The 20,929-nt window shown below is 30.4% G+C and overlaps 3 protein-coding genes and 1 long non-coding RNA gene across 7 annotated transcripts; 1 reads left to right on the top strand and 3 right to left on the bottom strand.

The window, feature by feature from the left end:
- The first annotated feature begins 228 nt into the window (after window positions 1-228).
- On the top strand, window positions 229-11,336 carry LOC111428484 (mismatch repair endonuclease PMS2). 2 transcript variants are annotated; one of them, XM_023064025.2, is made up of 10 exons: window positions 1,462-1,638; window positions 1,691-1,850; window positions 4,929-5,274; window positions 5,326-6,194; window positions 6,248-6,671; window positions 10,258-10,358; window positions 10,416-10,513; window positions 10,569-10,718; window positions 10,775-10,865; window positions 11,098-11,336. In XM_023064025.2, exons 1-9 carry the CDS (start codon window positions 1,525-1,527, stop codon window positions 10,838-10,840), a joined length of 2,328 nt encoding a protein of 775 aa, XP_022919793.2. In that variant the 5' UTR covers window positions 1,462-1,524; the 3' UTR covers window positions 10,841-10,865; window positions 11,098-11,336. The 2 variants fall into 2 exon arrangements, 1 of the variants encoding a protein (XP_022919793.2); XR_011642376.1 differs by lacking the exons at window positions 10,258-10,358; window positions 10,416-10,513 and adding exons at window positions 229-317; window positions 368-597 and having other exon boundaries at window positions 10,775-11,336.
- Window positions 9,549-10,152, bottom strand: LOC139432635 (uncharacterized). Its single transcript, XR_011642377.1, has 2 exons — window positions 10,034-10,152; window positions 9,549-9,960 (listed from the first exon to the last, which is right to left on the bottom strand). It is a non-coding gene; the product is annotated as an uncharacterized lncRNA (long non-coding RNA).
- LOC111428498 (WD repeat-containing protein 1 l(2)09851) lies at window positions 10,741-12,402 on the bottom strand. The gene is made up of 3 exons (XM_023064043.2): window positions 11,342-12,402; window positions 11,060-11,271; window positions 10,741-11,007 (listed from the first exon to the last, which is right to left on the bottom strand). The coding sequence occupies exons 1-3, from the start codon at window positions 12,300-12,302 to the stop codon at window positions 10,870-10,872; spliced, it is 1,311 nt and encodes a 436-aa protein (XP_022919811.2). The 5' UTR covers window positions 12,303-12,402; the 3' UTR covers window positions 10,741-10,869.
- A 1,147-nt stretch (window positions 12,403-13,549) lies between these two features.
- LOC111428540 (BTB/POZ domain-containing protein mrityu) lies at window positions 13,550-20,581 on the bottom strand. 3 transcript variants are annotated; one of them, XM_071201341.1, is made up of 5 exons: window positions 20,304-20,581; window positions 19,551-19,661; window positions 19,095-19,489; window positions 18,731-19,039; window positions 13,550-14,871 (listed from the first exon to the last, which is right to left on the bottom strand). In XM_071201341.1, exons 1-5 carry the CDS (start codon window positions 20,495-20,497, stop codon window positions 14,522-14,524), a joined length of 1,359 nt encoding a protein of 452 aa, XP_071057442.1. In that variant the 5' UTR covers window positions 20,498-20,581; the 3' UTR covers window positions 13,550-14,521. The 3 variants fall into 3 exon arrangements, with proteins under 3 accessions (XP_071057442.1, XP_071057444.1, XP_071057443.1); XM_071201343.1 differs by lacking the exon at window positions 20,304-20,581 and adding an exon at window positions 20,018-20,268; XM_071201342.1 differs by lacking the exon at window positions 19,551-19,661.
- Between the last annotated feature and the right edge of the window lie 348 nt (window positions 20,582-20,929).

Consider the following 20,929-nt stretch of genomic DNA (forward strand, 5'->3'; position numbering starts at 1 on the left):
CCAAAGATTTCTATATTTATTTTAATTTATAATAACACCGAGAAAGCATTTGAATTACATTTACAATTAATATTATGTTTTAAAATAAGAAATTACGTTTTTAAAAGTAATAAAACATAGTCAAAAATTTTTATTTTTAAAGGTTGGCATCAAAACTTTTCTAACCTCAAAATATTAAAAAACCGTTATGATTAAAATTTAAAATTATGAATTTTTTCCAAAATAACTATTCCGATGAAAATAATGTAAAAGATGAGATAAATCAGATTATAAAGCCTATAAATACACCAACGATTCATAAAATTTGTTCAGGACAAGTAATTATTTCCAAATAAAATCTAACACCTTTTATTAATTAATCTTTTAGGTTATAATAACTCTAGCTGTTGCTGTAAAAGAGTTAGTGCAGATTACATTGGATGCAGGAACAACTACAATAGAAGTTAAACCTAAAGAATAGGGCAGTGAATTAATTGAGGTTATTGATCACAGCTAAAAAACTACCATGCACTTGCACTATTTCACATAAAATGCAACATAGCTGAATAGTACAGGCATTGGGTAGTTTTGCAAAGGAAAAGCTTTGCTTGGAAAAAGGTATGAACCCTGGTTTTCGGCCGTCTTTAGAGACACACGACTAAACCCAAATGTTTCTAATTCTATTTCTAGTGTTAGTTCTACTTTTGATTTAATAAAAATATACCACCATCTAACACGGAATAACAATTTAAACTAGAACTAATACTAGACCCAAGGTACTACATGAATATAAGGTATTTCATATGCTGAACGAAATTTAGCACGTACTGCGCATTGGCTCCCGCACGTCATCACCGTGCGTCACAGCTTAGCAGCCAATTATAAGCGTGGGTTTGTTTACGAAATTACAAACATTGGGTTATTTCGTTTAAGTGTCGTTAGATTTTTATAGTGTATATTGAAGTTATACACTTTTTGTCAAGTTTTTTATGATATGTGTTATCAAGATTTTATTTTGTGTGTTGAAATTATTGTGTTCTTTGAATGTTTTTAATTTATTTTTGAGTAACTTAATCAATTTGGAAAGTTTTTTTTCGATGGGATTTTAGTTACTTTAAATGTCATTAAAAGTTTCACTTTCACTCAATAGATGTCATTTATTATTAAAATATTAATATTAACTAAAGAAAATTCAAATTAATCAAAAAAATGAGACGGAAGTTTTATTAAGGTGTTAATTAAAGCTAAACAAAATAGATATTTTTTTAAAATTGATTATTTTAATAGGAGTATTTCAAATTTTACGTGTTGAGGTTATGTTTTTTAATAGAACCCCAAAAATTTCTATATTTATTTTATTTTCTAATAACACCATGACAAACGTTTGAATTAGATTTACAATTAATATTAATAATATAATATTAATTTAAAATAATAAATTATGTTTTTAAAAGTAATAAAATAAAATTTTAATTTTTAAAGGTTGGCATCAAAACTTTTCTAACCTCCAAATATTATAAAACTTTATGATAAAAATTTAAAACTATGAATTTTTCCCAAGATAACAACTATTCCGATGAAAATAATATAAAAGATGAGATAAATCAGATTATAAAGCCTATAAATACACAAACGGTTCATAAAATTTGTTCTGGACAAGTAATTATTTCCAAATTAAATGTAACACTTTTTTTATTAATTAATCTTTTAGGTTGTGCTAACTCTAGCTGTTGCTGTAAAAGAGTTAGTGGAGAATGCATTAGATGCAGGAGCAACTACAATAGAAGTTAAACTTAAAGAATATGGCAGTGAATTAATTGAGGTTATAGATAACGGAGGTGGAGTTATCAAAGAAAATTTTGCCGCCTTAAGTATATCTTGTAGTGGGAATTTCATATAACTCGTAATATATGAATGCAGTAACCATAATTACGAAATTACTGTGCACTTGCATTGCCCCACATAAAATGTAAATAACTTAATAGTACAGGCCAATTGTGCAGTTTCTGGTTCTAGTGTTAGTTCTACTTTTTGTTCAATTAAAATGTACCACAATCTAATGCTGAATAACAATTAAAACTAGAACTAACCTTAGAACTAGAAACATTCGGGCTTAATTTTGCATATAAATACATACAAGTTATGTTCAATTGGGACTGGAGACTAAACAAAACTATAATTTAGAAGAAAAATGTTTAATAAACTGTTAGATAATACATACAACAAAGTATATTATTATGTACATATTACAAAAAAGTAAACAGAAGTTATTTTGATGTAGAAGGTTTCATAAAATCTAATAATATCGTCTGACGAGTTAAATTTTTTTCTTCTCACGCTAAATTTCCTCGTAACGCGCTAATAAATTTTTTATTGCCCGTTTTGTAGTAGAAATACGCATCTCGTCTATTTTTTCTAAAATTTGTAATCCTTTTTCAATTGAACTGAGGCCTTCTGTCAAGTTTGCAACCATCATTTGATCTTCTGATTGAGAAGGGTCTAAAGAATTAGATTATTCAATGTCTTGCTCACGCATTTCCACAAGCTCATCAATTGTCAGCTCCTGATTGTGTGAATCCAGCAGTTCTTGAACGTCATCACCATCCACCTCTAAATTTAATTGTCTGGTAAGATCGATCACTTGTTCAATCACATTATCAATTTGATCAGGGATCTGGCGTTGATTGTTCCTGGGTTTTAGTGCCCATTTAAAATTTTTTGTGAAATTTCATTCCAAGATTGTCCAATAATTCTCAGAGCATTTAAAACATAGAATTGCTTGCAAAAGTCTTTAACAGAAAGCTCAATGTTTTGTCTCATAGCTTCATGTAGATGCACAAACGATCGTCTGGTGTAGAAAGTTTTAAATGTTTTAATGATTCCCTAGTCCATCAGTTGAAGCAAGCAGGTTGTATTCGGTGGCAAAAATACAACTTTCACACGTAGGTCGAAATTAATTAGAGTTGCAGGAGGATGACCTGGTGCATTGTTGATTAATAACATCACTATAAATGGGATTTGTTGTAATTGGTAATAACGTTCGACTTCAGGTATGAAGTGATGACCAAACCAGTCTTCCAAAAGAGTAGCTTTAGCATTTCACTTCCAAATCACGAGCAACCCAGTTTTAGATATATTTTTTAAAGCCCTTGAATTTTATGAGCGATAAACTAAAAGAGGTTTTAATTTATAGCCACTAGCTGCATTCGAGCCAACCATTACTGTCAATCCATCTTTGGCGGCTTTAAAACCTGGAAGAGTTTTCTCTTCACGCGCGATAAAAGTTCTTTTAGACATTTTTTTCCAGAATAGACCAGTTTCATCTACATTAAATATGGTTTGGCTTGTATAGCCACCTTCTTCTATCATTGCCTTGAGTATCTCTGGATAAAGAGACGCAGTGCAGAGTCTTACCGCCTCTGCACTTCCTGCGATGCTATACCAATTACAATGACTTTTGAAACGACTAAACCTACCGTTACTGGCTTTAAACATTTCATCTTTGGCCACCTCTCCAGCTTCTTCTTTTAATCTCTCAAAAATTAGCTTAACTTGATAGCACACCGTGTTCTGATCAACAGGACAATTTTTCACTCTTACTTGATTATCACACCATATTTTTAACATTGTTTCCATCTTGTGAGCGATAATACTATGACGTTTACGAATGATGCTCCGAATTTACACAAAACGGGGTAGCTTAAGTAATTAGTAGGGCACGGAACTTTTGTAACAAAACGAACGATTTCCCCCCTCCACTCGTTCTCAGCGGCGTCCGCTGAGTAAATCTTGATTAAAAGAACAACATACTGTTCAGTGGGAAATTAAAATTTCAAGTTAGAAAAAAATTGTGTTAACAAAAATTGTTCCTGAAACAATTCTAAACAAACTTTGTCAAAAATTTTTTTTGATTTAATCAATAATTAACGAGATAACCTCAAAATAATAATTTTTCCGTTTTTATACATAGTACATTATACTTAGATGCTTAATTAATAGAGATGTAAAATTTTTTTATTAAGATAATTGATTCAAAATCGAAATTGAAACAAATTTTATTTAAAACATTTTTTGATAAAAACAATAATTATTGAGATAATTAATTTTGATAGCATACTATTCAGAGGGAAATTAAAATTTCAAGTTAGCAAAAAATTGTATTAACAAACACTGTTCCTGAAGTAATTTTAAACAAATTTTGTTAACAACATTTTTTGATTAAATCAACAATAAGGATATAACCTCAAAAATATTAATTTTTGTAGCATACTGTTCAGTGGGAAATTAAAATTTCAAGTTAGAAAAAAAATATGTTAACAAAAATTGTTCCTGAAACAATTCTAAACAAACTTTGTCAACATTTTTTTTGGATTTAATCTATAATTAAGGAGATAACCTCAAAATAATAATTTTTAAATTTTTGTACATAATTACACTTAGATGCTTAATTAATAGAGATGTAAAAATTTTTTATTAAGATAATTGATTCAAAATCGAAATTGAAACAAATTTTATTTAAAACATTTTTTGATAAAAACAATAATTATTGACATAATTCATTTATTCTGAAGCATACTATTCAGAGGGAAATTAAAATTTCAAGTTACCAAAAAATTGTATTAACAAACACTGTTCCTGAAGTAATTTTAAACAAATATTGTTAATAACAATTTTTGATTTGATCAATAATTAAGAACATAGCCTCATTTGTATGAAATTTTCTACTGAGAACAAGTGGAGGGGGGAATCGTATCGTTTTGTTACAAAAGTTAGTAATTAGTAATGGGGTAATACTGTAATGTCAAATTATATTGACATGTTGCATTATATGTGGGATAAAGTAAGCAGGTACGCCCTGATTTCCATGGAAATAAATTTTTGTATATTGCATCTTAAGTGAAATTCACTGTATATTATTAATAATCAATATTTAATGAATATATTTTTAGCTTTAAAACATTATACATCAAAAATTAAAGAATTTAACGACTTAGAATTCGTGGAAACTTTGGGATTTCGTGGTGAAGCATTAAGCTCACTTTGCGCCCTCTCAGATGTAACAATTATAACACGACATAGTTCGGCAAATATAGCCACTAAAATAACTTACGATCATAATGGGAAAATAATCGATGAAAGTTCGGCTCCTAGATCAAAAGGGACAACAGTTTGTTTAAGCAATTTATTTATAACTTTACCGGTACGGCGAAGAGAGTTTTTAAAAAACCTTAAACGAGAATTTAATAAAATGTGCCAACTTTTATACGCTTACTGCTTAATATCGACAAATGTAAAGTATGTAAACTTAATAAATAATGAGTCAAGTTTAAAAAAATTTAATTTTAGGATTACGTGTATTAATCAATTATCGAAAGGTTCAAAATCAACAGTGGTGTCTACGCAAGGATCTCATTCAATAAGAGATAACATTATTAATGTTTTCGGTGCAAAACAAATAGCGTCGTTAATTGATATAAACACCGTTGATCCTGTTGATGATGTTCTAAAAGAATATGGAATCGAAAATCGAGCGGGGAATGAAAAACCGTTTAAATTCGTATGTTTTATTTCGAGCGTAACTCATGGTTTGGGACGTAGCATCGCCGATAGACAATTCATTTATATAAATTCAAGACCATGTGAACCCCCAAAAATTTTAAAATTAATCAACGAAACATATAAACAATACAACAGCCATCAATATCCCTTCGTCTTTTTAAATATCTTAACAGAAAGAAATCAAATTGATGTAAACGTAACTCCCGATAAGAGACAAATTTTTTTTCAAAAAGAAAAATTACTTTTAGCTTATTTAAAATCGTCTTTATTAGATTCATTTAAAAATTTTCCTTCAACTTACGATTTACAAAATTTAGATATTTTTAAAGATGATAAAAAAGCTTTGACACAAATTACGCTTAATAATAGTTTGAAAGGTTTAAAAAGAAGCAATTCTAATAATAATGAGGAAGGAAATTCAAGTTTGTTGGATGCTTTTCGTAAAAAACCTAAGGTTGATAACAATCAAGTGAAAGTGAACGATTTAAAATTGATTTTTGGGAAAATTGATGAAAAAGCGAAACGAGATATTGAACCTAAATATCAAAAGATTCCCAAATTTGATGATAAAATTGAAACAGATTTAGAGAAATCCCCAGAAAAAGAATTAAAGCTTAAAGATGAATCTAAAAGTGTTGAATGCAAATTTACTCCAGGTTAATTTAATTTATTTCATTAAAAGTTGAGATTTGTAAAATCTTTGTTGTAGCGAAACCGAGATCAATAATAGATGGTGTTATCGATGTTGAAAATATTCCTAAATATGACAGTAAAGATTTAACGATTCTAAAAGAGGATAGCAAAAAGATGTTGGATATTTCTTTAGGAGAAATTCGTTGTAGAATTAAAAAACGAGGGGAATACCTGAATCAAGCAAAAGATGAAATAAAAAAAGTATTATTTAGGGCGGAAATTTCGCCCACACAAAACTCCACCGCCGAACAAGAATTACAAAAGCAAATTACGAAAGATAAATTTAAAGAAATGGAAATTATTGGACAATTTAATTTGGGATTTATCGTGGCTAAATTAAAAAACGATTTGTTTATAATCGATCAACACGCTACAGATGAAAAATATAATTTTGAACAATTACAAGCTAACACTATTTTGGAAACGCAAAATCTTGTCCAGTAAGTAATTAATATTTATTTGTTTATGTACATAAGACACAGCACAGGACGAACCCGATAAAAGCTGTGTCACTGAAAAGAATAAGATCAAAACAAAATAATAAAGGCACAAAATAGATTAAAAGAACAAGATTGACACGATAGATTTTATTTATTTACTATTATTCTATTTTTTTTAAAATTTTTAAAGTGTTGTAATATTCGTGTGTCATGTGATTTGGAATGACCTTGGTCATGCGTCTGGAGACGCACGGCTAACCCTATACTTTCTAGTTCTAGCTCTAGTGTTAGTTCTAGTTTTACACTAGCATTATCGCTAAAATTAACACAAGACCTAGAACTAGAATCATTTGGGTTTAGCCGTCTTGAAAGACATGTGACTAAATCCGAATGTTTCTAGTTCTCGGTCTAGTGTTAGTTCTAGTTTTGCACTAGCACTATCACTAGAACTAACAAGCACTTGACACGTCTTGAGAGACGTGCGGCTAAACCCGAATGTTTCCAGTTCTAAGTCTAGTATTAGTTTGATTTTTATGACGGATGCATATCTTTTACATGTAACCCATTCTCTACGGATTCGTAGGAGGTGTTATCAAAAGCGTAGAGGGTATGTCTTTGAAAGCACATACACTATCTCGTTGGATGCAATTATCTCCTCTAAAGTGCTTGTCAAAGCATAGAGAGCAGTAATTGTTCATTTTGCTTTCTGTTAAGCATATTCACTCGGAAGGAATGGATTAATCCATCCATTAGTCCTCCATTCCTAAGATATTAATCAATTACCTTTTCCATCACTTTGAGGAGAAATGAAGTTAGGCTAATTGGACCGCGTTATGCATCACTTGACTAAGCGACAAATGATTTTCGTTTTCATCTCTCTAAAAACATAAGACATCTCAGAATAGACAGGCTCAAAGTAATGAAAATTGTTTGGTGCCTGTCTATTTCTATCACAGAACACTGATGATAGCCATCACAAGCACAGAATCCGCTTGGTCAGTCGTTTTACGATTATACAGTCGATTTTTTTTTAATCAATGAAATGACCCAAAAACACGTTAAAAATAAAAAGAAAGTGCGAAAAAGTGATTAACACTAGATTAACTTCAGTTATAAAACTTCTATTATATGATAAGTAACTTCAGGTTTAAAATGTCAACCTCAATTTTGACATATTTGTAATCTTCATTAAAAATCCTTTAAAATGAGTACAAACACGACATATTTATCTTCAATATTAATGAAGTTATGGTCAACTTCCGGTTAAGAATGTCAACGTCAATTTTGACATATTTGTAATCGTCGTGAAAAATCCTTTAAAATGAATCCAAACATGATACGTTTAATTCCAATATTACTCGAGATATAAGCAACTTCCGATTTGAAATGTCAATGTCATTTTGACATATTCTTAATTTTTATAAAATGTCTTAATATTTGTCACAAAAACAAAAATATAATAAAAATTAAGGTTGGTATTAATATTTAAAAATTTAATTGCTATTGTTGCTAATTTAGGGTTTAATGTTGTTTATTCTAACTTTTTTGTTTTTTGAGATAAGTGCATCATCTTTGGACTCATTTTAAAGGTTTTTTAATAAAGATGACAAATATGTCAAAATTGACGTTGACGTTTCAAACCGGAAGTGATTGTATTTCCATTAATATTAAAGTTAAATATGTCGAGTTTGGACTCTATTTTAAAGGGTTTTTTATGAAGTTGACAAATATGTCAAAATTGCAAGTTCGAACTTTTTGGTTTTTTGAGATAAATGGGTCAAGTTGGTTATTTTATGAAGATTACATAAAATTGACATTAACAACTGAAAGTTTTTGTCACGACTAAACCCGAATGTTTCTAGTTCTCGTTCTAGTTTTAGTTCAATAAAAATATACAACATAGTAATAGCTTATGCTAACTAGCTCTGCCTACCGTTGTCGTTTGTAAAATGGATAACATGAGAAATGGTAATCTATTTGTAGAGTTTCTGAAGATGGCCAAGGGCCGAAACTAGTTAAACTTAAATTCTATATAAAATAAAAGACATAAACTTTTAATGTAATACTATTAACATCTAGAAAACGACACTATTGTAGAATTTCTTGGTGTGTCTAAGGGCCGGTTGTACCACCTCCCGATAAGTTTATCCGATAGATAAATTGGCGCACTTAGCCAATGAGAGCGCTTAAAACCGCTGTAACCATGGTAATTGTCCGCTAGATAGTTTATCGGGAGGTGGTACAACCGGCCCTAAGGGCCGGTTTATCAATGTCGAGTTAAATCTGTTAGATACGCAACTCATGGATAAACTTGCCTAACAGATAACCTCAGTGAACCGTTTATCCAGCAACTTTCTACCCGACAGGCAGCAACCTACGAGATAGAACATAGATGGTACCCCTGAGTGTTAACATTAGAAACGGAAATGAAACGTAATTGGTGAAATTTGAATAATTGACTGTAGTTTATGAAGTGATGTAAACAGCTGATCGTGTTTTGGAGGTTATCATTCCCGTGTGCTTTCGGTATTGTGTTTTGTTTTCGAAAACCTCTTTTATAATGGAATTCCTACATGAATATTTATTAGACAGCTATAAAGATGAGGATATTGTCAAACTCTTAAATTATAAACGACGACCATATATTATAAAAGAAAGACAAAAGTCAAAACCACTTTGAGGAGTTGGACGACCACGTTTTTTTGTTAGATTTCGGTTAAAAAAGGACACAGTTTTGTCAACATTGGTTAAAATTAAGACGAGATTATACTATATTAGATTATAGATTATATTATTTTTTTTTTTAATTACTACATTATTATTTATTTTCTATAACATTTTTATATTCGTTTGCCAAATCCATCAGCAAGTTCTTTTCTGCTGTACTAAAATTTGATGATCTTTTCTTTCTCTTGCTTATCCATCACCACAATTATAAGCTTAATTTATTTTTGACGTTATATTTTGATTTTATTGTCATTTCATTTCACAAAGCAACCAAACTTGTGCTCACATTTTTTGACAATATCTAATAGGTAAACCCTTAATCAGTACTTCAATCTGGTGGGTATCCAAATGTCATATTTACCTATATGATTACCCTAAACTACGGGTGGATAAACGATTTGTCGACGTTATCTATCAGCTACAATTTTAATTGACAGATAAATCGTCTTAACTAGATATTGATAAACTGGCCCTAAGTGTCGTATCTAAGTCGGTTCTTACACATGATACAAATCGGACTTGAAATCGCATAACGTGATTGATAACGCAGATTGGCGCTTCGCTTTGAAACAAATAGTATTTTAGATCTTTCGGTATTCTGCATTTTTTCTAAGATAAGTTGCACCTTTACCTACCAGACATCATGAAAATCTCTAAAAACGATAAAATGTCGCTTAGTCAAGTGATGTATAACGTGGTCCAATTGGTCCTCTTTTTAATTTAGTAACATGAAGTTAGCAATAAAATTTTGACATTTAAACGTCAAATTCTCTCATCCAAAATTTTAAATAAAAATTAAGTTTTTTTTTATTAAATCTCACCTTTTTATATATTTTTAACATTAATTATTCTTTTTTAGTCCTAAATCATTAAATTTAACGGCCGCTAATGAATGTTTATTGATCGATAACGAAGAGACGTTTAAAAAAAATGGTTTTACATTTACGATTGATCATAATGGTTATTAATAAATCAATGTCGATATAGAAATCTTATCTAATATTTACATTTTTTTAGCTGAACCAACCCAAAAAATTAAATTAACCTCGCTACCGTTAAGTAAAAATTATATTTTTGGGAAAGATGATATCGACGAGTTGTTATTTATATTACAAGTATTAATTAGTTTTAATTAAGACGATTTGATCACTTTTTTGTGTTAATTTATAGGAAACGGCGCAAACTATATGTAGACCATCGAGAGTACGCCAAATGTTTGCTTCTAGAGCATGTCGGAAATCGGTTATGATAGGAAAGGCTCTAACGCACAGTGATATGCGTAAATTGGTGGATCATATGGGGGAAATTGATCAACCATGGGTTTGTTTATGATAAAACTAAATAATTTTAAAAATTATTTATTTCTTTTTTAATAGAATTGCCCACACGGACGCCCAACGATGCGGCATTTAGTGAATTTAGACCTCATAAAATCAGATTAAAACGAAACCTTTCTAAGTATAAAAAGTAATTAAACACTGATTGTTCTAAAAATATTAAATCCACTATGAGCTGTACTTATTAAAACCCCTGGGAGTTGTTTATGCCAATGCAGCTCTTTGATATCATTTTGTCCTTGGTGGATAAATAATAATTGAGGGGGTACATCCTAAATTATTAAAAAAAAATAAATTTACAATTAAAATTTTAGAAATAAATACCTTTAAATCAGTCTCATCATCATCATCTTTTTCAACAGATAAATCCCATTGTACAATTTGATGATCAGCACCGGCCGAACTAAAAACTGGAGAATCTGTTGGATGCCATTCCACACTTGTAACTGGAGCTGTGTGATGTTTAAATATCGCAACAGGAGTTTTATCAACAAATCTTCGTAAATCCCAAATTTTTAGCACCCCATCATCACCACCTAAAAGAGTATTATACTTTATTAATTTCTCTTACTTTAAATAAAATAAATTAAGTCTTTTTATACTTACCACTAACAATAAAAGGTTCATTTTTACTCCAACTAATTACATTAACATCACTTTCATGCGCACAATCGGCCGTAATCATACAAGCTTTGTTTGGGGCGGCTCGCGTATCCCAAATCCTAATACTTCGGTCAACCGAACATGACGCAAGAACGTTACGCTCGTTCGGTGACCATTGAAGATCTTCAACCGAAGAAGTATGCCCCAGAAGTGGCCGTTGATCAACATGCCAACTTCCGTTTTCATTCATATTCCAAATATGAATGTCGCGGTTACAATCACCTGAAGCTAAAACTCCCGGATTTGTTTGACACCAATCTAATCCGAACCCTTCTTTTTGATGTCCTGAAAATGTAAATAACGGTGTGATTGAGTTGGCTTTATTTTCGCTTTTATATTTAGCTAATAATTGATCGTTATCAACCACTTGTAATTGTTGGGTTAAATCGAAAATATTAACCCGTCCTAATTCGCTCCAAGTTGCCGCTAAGACTTTCCCATTAACATTTGTGCTACGAATTCTGTTAACGCAACCTTGATGTTTAATTAAAGCACCCGACATACGAGGATTTTTTCCACCATCTTCGTCATCCGATTCTTCTTCATCATCATCATCGTCGTCGTCGTCGTCATCTTGTTTCGTACTATGCAAATTAGAGAGTTTCATAACAATCACATTATTGGTGTGGGTTTGACCCGCTTGGGTTCCAGCAACAATATAAGCAGTTAAAGGATATGTTTCGCGTTGGTCGCCTAATGTATCTTCAATTATATCAAAACTAAGACAGGGTGCACCCGTTTGGGCTTGATGTAACATTATATAAGCACTTTCATCGCAAACCAATTCTTCACCTTCCTCGAGCGGTTTTCCGGGTAAATAAACATCGTTTGTTGTTGATGGTTCACCTTGATTCTCGTCTAATTCGCAATCTTCATCAATTACATCCATTTCTTCGTCAGACATTTTAAGAGAAATGTAATATATTTACTAAATGCAAAATTTAATACAGATTGAGGTTAAATATTTTTGACAGCAAACAACGTGAGCGAAAGAATTATAGGTTATGTATTTAAGAAAATATAAAAAATAACTATTTAAAATAAAATTAGTTGCTGAAAATACAATCTATTAGTTTTTAGTTGATAACTAATCAATTAATTAAAGATAATAAATATTATTTATTTATTTTAAGATTAAAAATAAAAAGCGGTGGCGCCATCTCTAAGAAATTCAATAAACTATCGCTTATCGACCAGTTTCAACAAGTTTTATTCCTAATCGTTCCCGTTTTTCTCATTTTTATAGGATAATTTGGAATAGAATCAGAAATATGGCTTTTAGAGCTTTTTTAATCGTTTGAGTGAAGAGGAACGCTCCTCTAGTTATATGCCAAAACTTTTAACATTTTAAAAGTTGAAGTTAGCGGCAAATTTAAAAATATAACACGAATTGGAATCTATAGTTTTTAAATTAAAAGAATGATACTGGTAATAATTGTTGTTGCTGGTTCTTATCATTCTCACTATTAATAATGAAATTGTTGGTTTAATTAACTTATTTCAGTATAGACGTAATGCCATCTTACGGTGAGATTTCGACATACTTTTAGTCCCAAGTTCTTCTATCAAAGATCCCTGGGGCTGCTCCTATTTGCTTTCTCAGTTTGGTGTAAAGTTGGTTACACTAGCGAGGCATACGATTTCTTGGATTACAGGTAAAAGTGTCTAAACTGGTTACAGTTTTTTTAGAGGATTTGTTCCTTTATTTTACAATCCCATTTATTCATTCAGTTAAACATGGCAAACATGCTGTCTGAAGCTGACTCAGATTTGAGTAGTGATGAGAGGGTGCATAACAGTATAACACCCCTTTGAATCAAAATAATCTAGAAGTAGAATTCAAGAAGATAATTACTATTGGTATTAATAACAATTACTCTATTAATATTTTACAAGATATGTATCTGTAATAAGGTCCATAGTTCTAGAATGAACAACCTCATTTATCCAAATATTAAAAGTAACTCAAAATTCCTAATACTTCCATTTCACCTCATTTTGGAGAATAAACTAAACCACAATTTAAAACAATATAATTTCTCCCCTGCTTTTGTATCTAATAATAAAATTTATTAGGGACTACTGTCCCTCTATTACCCTACTATCCCCGCATAAATAGAGGGACTACTGTATAAAAGAAAAGTCCTAAAATACTTTTAAAAGTTTATTAGTAATAATAAAAGTACATGTATCAAATCCTTATACACCTAACCTGGATAAAAACAAAAAAAAACACTTCCCATTAACAGTATAAACATCAAAAATGAGTGAATAAACAATGTGAAAACAATTTACATTTTATTTCTTTCAAATATTTACAGAAAAAAAAAATTAAAAATAAAACGAGATGCAAAACCCCCCCTTTTTTTTACTTTTTCTAACAAGCGCATTTTATTTTTTTGCAAAAAAGGGTTAATTTTTAACACATTTATCAGTCTCAAGGGTTCACAATATTAAAACGAAATGTGTTTATTATTTATGCGTGTTTTTTTAATTAAAAAAAAAGTGATGATGTAATCGAGAATATCTAAACGTACAGTCTCTTCAAATTTTCTTTGTTATTTGTTTTCAATTACGTTGTCTTTTTCTTTGGTTAGATTTGACAGATTAATTAATGTTTTAACAAGGAAATTTTAATTTGAATTTGGCACTTCCTCATCAAATTAAAGGTTTTATTAAAATTTTTAAGTCTAGGGAATGTGATTTTGAACAAAATTATCCGATTACAACCCATAATAATCTAGATATATTACTAAAAGGGTAACAAATACATCTACAGACATATATTTTTACTTTTTTTTTTTATCGTTCGAAGCTTATTACATGATTATTGTGAGTTTATACGAAAAGTATACACATAGATATTTCAAATCTAAATTATTATTACGGTAAAACCCCGAATATAATTTTATTTTGATTGAAAAAAATGATTTTATTTAATATTGAGATTCAAAATCTTTTTATTCTGAGAGTTTTACCGTATTTTTCATTGTGCGAGTATTCCAAATAAATTAAAATAATAAAGTAAAATTTTTTATTCACTCCAAATTTATTCTCTTCTCAATAAATCTAAATCCTTCTTTCTACGTTTTAACTTAAACTTACGGAATTGCTGGAAAAATTTTAATTTTCATCCGCTGGAACATTAACCACATCTAATTCAAGCGGACCAACGGCCCCTTCATCATTCTCAACCGGCAAAATCTCCAAGTGATGATTCATCGGAGGCGGATCTGAAATGGTCGCCGCAACAATCGGATTACCCCGCGCATCTAATTCCAATGCGGGATCCGCAGTTGCTTCGGCTAAATTCGTAACACTTTTCGATTTAACACATTGAAAATCAACGTGGCGACTTTTCGCCTCCTCTTTCTCCCAAGACATATGGATAAACGGGCGTTGGACGTAGTTATAAATTACTTCAGCTCGTCCTCCCGGACGTTTTTTAACTTTCTCTTTGTAAGTGGGATAACCTAAAAAAATTTATTATGTTGAAATTAAATTTAAAGTTTAATTGTTAGATGGCACCCTAGCGGATGACAGTGCTAAAGTCCCTAGATTATTAAAGTACCGCGGTTTGCCGCCATTGTGGCTCGAAAGTCAAGCGGGAAACTTAAAACTATGTCGTTCTGGTGATAAAATTACGCCAAATTTCCTTTATTTTTTTTTTCACGTGGTACTCTGAAGGCAACAAGACGGCATTATTTTTGTAAATAAGTGGTAACATGCACTGACAAGCTGTCAAACCGCCATTTTGGCTCGAATTTTTGACAGTGCGGTCTTTAGACGCACAACTACGCAGCGTTAGACCAAGAACTAGGTGTTTAGCCGTCTTAAAAGACGACCAGCTATAATGTTTGTAGATTTAACGGCTAAACCCGAAACTTTCTAGTTCTAGGTCTAGTGTTAGTTCTAGTTTTAATTGTTATTAAGCGCTAGATTGTTGAATATTTTTATTGAAGTAGTTGAAAGGTTAAATATATGCACGTATTAGAAAAGTACGTACATATATTAGATTATATAGTAGAACTAGAATCTAGTTTCTAGTGTTAGTTCTATATCAATAAAGATAGACAACAATTTTGCGTTTAATAACAATTAGAATGTTTCTAATACTATATCCAGTGTTAGTGCTAGATTTAATTGTTATTCAGCGTTAAATTGTGGATAAACTTTAAACGTCAATGTGACACAAATTCAATGTTACCAACTGTAACCAACTTCACAACAATTTGTCAAAATTAAATGTCAATTTTATGAAACGTCATGTTTTTTTAGCGAAAATTAATTAATTGTTTTAAGTTTTTTTTATGTCAAATCTTTAGAAAGTTCTAAAAAAATTAAATTAAATTGACGTTTGTTTTAGAAAACTCATTTTTAAATTTTTTTTTCTTTTTTGAATAATTCAATGTTTTTTTAAATGAAATACATACATTGTGTGACATATCATTGAAATCAGAATTAATTATCCTATTTTTTGGTGTGAAAATCAAATATGGTGTTCATAAGAAAAAAGAAACCTGATGATAGTTTCACGAAAACGAAACGTCGGAGAAAATTTCTAGTTGTGTTATGACATTTTTCATTAAAAGTTGCCTTAAGAATGTTTTTTCAGATTCACGAAAAAACGAAGAATAAAGAAGTTATAGGCCAAAAACGAAAAAGTAATTTTTTTGTTTTTCGGTCATATTTTAAAAACTAAAACGGCTAGATTAGATTCAAAAACTTAGTTAAAAATTAATTGAAAAATCATTTTTAAGCAAATTTATTTTTTTAAATAAAGTTTAAACGTCAATGTGACACAAATTCAATGTTACCAATTGTAACCAACTTCACAATTTGTGAAAATTTAATGTCAATTTTATGAAATGTCATGTTTTTTTTACGAAAATTGATTAATTTATGCTTAAATCATACGAAAAAAGGAATTTGTTTACGTTTTTTTAATGTCAAACCTTTAGAAAGTCCTAAAAAAATTAAATTAAATTGACGTTTTTTGAAATTTTGACGTTTCAAATAATTATTAGTCTGTCAAGTTGATTACCCTTGAATAATGATTATTCACCGGTATTATTTACTCTGTGAAAAATGACTACCCTTTTGATTTAGAAAACTCATTTATAAGGTATATATTATAAGGTAGTCGTCAACAATAGTGTATTTTTAAATAAATTTTTGAATAAAGTTTAAACGTCAATGTGACACAAATTCAAGGTTACCAACTGTAACCAACTTCATAACAATTTGTCAAAATAAATGTCAATTTTATGAAACATCATTATATGATTTGCCTTTACATAGATGATATATTAATTGCAACAGAAACGATAGACGAAAACTTAGAGATTTTAGAGCAAGTTTTTGACTTAATGAGAAAAAATATGTTTAATAGTAAGCTTGAAAAATATAATTTTCTATATCAAGAAATTGTTTTTGGGCTATGTAATTAATAATACTCCTAATTCAGACAATTTAAAGGCAGTGAGTGATTCTGCAATGACAACAAATTTCAAGGAAGTTCAAAATTTCCTTGGTTTGACCTCTTATTTCCGCAGGTTCATACCAAATTTTGCACTTATTGTCAAACTTTTATACAATTTATTAAGAAAAGATGCAGTTTTTACATTTAGTAGTGAGGAAGTTGAAGCTTTTAAGAAATTAAAGCAGATGTTAGAAACTGGTTTTGAGCATTTATAGTCTACATTTCGGAGTTCCAGCTAGATCGTCATCAAGTGAACATCGTTGTAAAAAGCTGTCAAGCTTGTTAATATATGATTTTTGTTATAAGTGTTTGTATCCTGGCAAAAAAAATCAAATGACTAACCGACATTTTATCGTTTTCAGAGATTTTCATGCTGTCTGGTAGCGATACTTTCTAGTTCCAGGTCTAGTGTTAGTTCTAGTGATAGTGTTAGTGTAAAACTAATTTCGATACATTTAACTTTGATATTAATGGAGATACAATCACTTCCTTTTTGAAACGTCAACGTCAATCTTCATAAAATAACCTTTAAAGTGAGTCCAAACATGACGCATTTCTCTCAAAAAAACAAAAAATTCGAATTTTCAACTATTAATTTTGACATATTTGTCAACTTCATAAAAAATCCTTTAAAATGAGTCCAAACTCGACATATTTAGCTTTGATATTGATGGAGATACAATCACTTCCGGTTTGAAACGTCAACGTCAATTTTGACATATTTGTCATCTTCATTAAAAAACCTTTAAAATGAGACCAAAGATGACGAAACATTAAACCCGAAGTTAGCAACAATGAAGACAGCAATTTAATTTTTAAATATTAATACCAACCTTAATTTTTGATTTCTTTTGTATTATATTTTTGTCTTTGTGACGAATATTAAGACATTTTATAAAAATTAAGAATATGTCAAAATGACATTGACATTTCAAATCGGAAGTTGCTTATATCTCGAGTAATGTTGGAATTAAACGTATCGTGTTTGGACTCATTTTAAAGGATTTTTGACGACGATTGCAAATATGTCAAAATTGACGTTGACATTCTTAACCGGAAGTTGACCATAACTTCATTAATATTGAAGATAAATATGTCGTGTTTGTACTCATTTTAAAGGATTTTTAATGAAGATTACAAATATGTCAAAATTGAGGTTGGCATTTTAAACTTGAAGTTAGTTATTATATAATAGAAGTTTTATAACTGAAGTTAGTCACTTTTCAGCACTTTCTTTTTATTTTTAACGTGTTTTTTGGGTCATTTCACATTGATTGAAAAAAAATCGTCGATTTTTAAGCCACATGATGATTCTTGAATTTTTCCCCAAGTTTCTTAATATTTCTTGTAACACTTCGTGCTTAATTTCATTTTACAACTTTTTAAACTTTAATTTTGTAAATTAGTCACTAATAATCTGATTTCGACTTTGATATGTGATCTTTTTTAACAAAAGAAAACGAAATATTAAGGAACTTGTTTGTAAAATGGATAGGGTTAGGGATGTTAATCTATTTGTTAGAGTCTCTGAAGATGGCCAAGGGCCGAAACTAGTTAGACTTAAATTCTATATAAAATAGAAACCAATTGAAAAGTACAAAATCGAACTCTAGATAATTGTCTTCAAAACTTTTTACATGAAACATCAATTTGACTCTAGTATTTGTGATTAAATTTATGCCATGACTTACAGAAACAGCCTGTATAATTGTAAAACGACTGACCAAGCGGATTCTGTGCTTGTGATGGCTGTTATCAGTGTTCTGTGATAAAAAATCCTGTTTTTCTCAACATTGTCTCAACGCGGTCCAATTAATACTTAATTATGAAAATAATTAAATTGAAATAACCTTCAATCCCAAGTCGAATCTTCTTTAAATCGCGATCTTTTAAAACTTGTTTGGCGACATCGCGATTTTCAATATACTTAAAAAATCTATACATGGCAGTGCTGTTTACGGTCTGACTGTATTCCTCCCCCATTTGAGGGGGATACTCTTCATCCCAATCAACAGTGTCATCATCCAAAAGAACCACAACGTGACATTCGCGATCACCACGTTGCGCGGAATTCACCATCAACGGCAAAATTAATTCTTCGAGAAATACTTCGAATTGACAACGCGCACCATCGTTTGATAACTCGTGAAGTAAACCTCCTGAAAATAAACAATTACATTACTTTTTAATCAAACGAAAATTGAATTTATTTACTTAAGTTTAAACATCGAACAGTTTGAGCATCAAATGGTACCAATAAATAATCACAAGCCTCTCTTAATTCTTGTACGGAAACCGTTGGGGGACACTTAATCATTCCTCCTTTATAGTATTCCAAAATAGCTCTAAAAACCATCGCGGAAATTCCATCGGCGACTTCATATTCACCACGTTCGTTTGTATGTGTATACTCGATTCCTGAACTAAACATCCTTCCAAGCATTGTGTTTGGATGGGCCGTAAATATAGCTGGATCCACTACAAATCTTGTGTTATCTACGATTAAAGTAACACGATCTTCACTTGAAGGCGGGCCAACGTTGTTAGCGCTTGGTGAACACGGTTGTTGATTTTTGGGTGGGCCAATATGGACGGCTGATGTCCGAGACCTGAAACAAACCGATTTTGATCGTTTTTAATAGAGATGTGGGGGCTGGATTTCTGTCTTGCCTATTGCGGGGTGCATTATGTTTAGGCGTCGGTATCGAATGGCAGCGTGATTCCGTTAGGGACGATGATCGTTGGACAAGGCACGGTTTGGGCTTCGAACACGATCCATAACTATTAAAATACCCTTGTTTATACATTTCTTTTTTTTTTGTGTGTTTTTATGCGTAACGGGGAATTTTATATAGTTATTGGTTTAAATTAGAAAAATGAATGGAAATGTGATCGAATGAAAACGAAAAGAGTAAGGAAAATGATTATTTACTTATTATAAAACTTGATGTTTAAAAAAGAAAAATAAATGTCAAAGTCAAATTTTACAGATTCCTACTTTATCTTAATTTTTATTAAATTAAATTTTTAATCAACGCCATCTGTTGTAACTTGAAAATAAATAAACATAACCTAACAAAAAAATTTTAAGATTTTAAATTAAAATACGATTTAAATTAACTTTAAAAATTTCTAACCTTAATTTCTCCATTTCCTCAACAATAAGATAATTAATTTTCCAAAATTTTCCACAACTCCTGTATACTTATGTATATTTAGTAAATTTTTACAATTTTTTTTTAAATTTTGACATATTTGACAACTCCACTCAATAACAACAATGAATTTCCCAACTAAATTTTTTAGTTAGTAGAATAAAGGTGATGAAATGTGTAAAGAGACATACAAGTGGCGTATAAATAAATATAATCGTAGTGTGTGCTTTTCTTAGAGCCGGAGCTCACGTTGCACAACTAAAAATACCTCAAGCGGTTCTTAAACACCCTTCTTCTGCGCTCGTCATTGTAGTCTTCCGTGTCACTGCTGGTGTCATTGTTGTGATATTGATGACGTTCGCTCGTTCCGGCCATTTCAACGCGCGGCGGTAATAAACACTTAATAATCACATAGAAATAGTCTACGCATTGATATTTATCTCTGGAATTGATCCAGTACATACGATTAATACCGGAAAACTTACAATAATCGTTCCGTTTTCCGTTAGTCGATGATCACTTCTTTTGACAGATAATACTTGTGTATCCAACGTGAATGCAGAAAATTCAATGATACCAACATAAAATTTGTTTGTTATATAAATTATTAAATAAATAATTCATTTAATTGAGAGTTATTAAGTTACGTTAAAAATTGAAAATGATTTAGTTAACAACTTAATTTTAATAAAATTTTCGAAATTTATGCGTAGTTTTCTTGATTGATTTAGGTGTGTTTCATAATTTTGCTATTGAAATGAAGATGGTGCTGGCAAATAAAATTTTTAAATATTTATTATAATATTAATCTTTATTATCCCAACGGAAATACGTTGTTCCCAAAGTGGGATAATATTAGTTAAAACTAAAGTTTTTAAATCAGGTGAGAAAGAC

This window comes from Onthophagus taurus, chromosome 1 (genome assembly GCF_036711975.1).
Source record: "Onthophagus taurus isolate NC chromosome 1, IU_Otau_3.0, whole genome shotgun sequence".
In the NCBI taxonomy this organism is placed as follows: domain Eukaryota; kingdom Metazoa; phylum Arthropoda; class Insecta; order Coleoptera; family Scarabaeidae; genus Onthophagus; species Onthophagus taurus.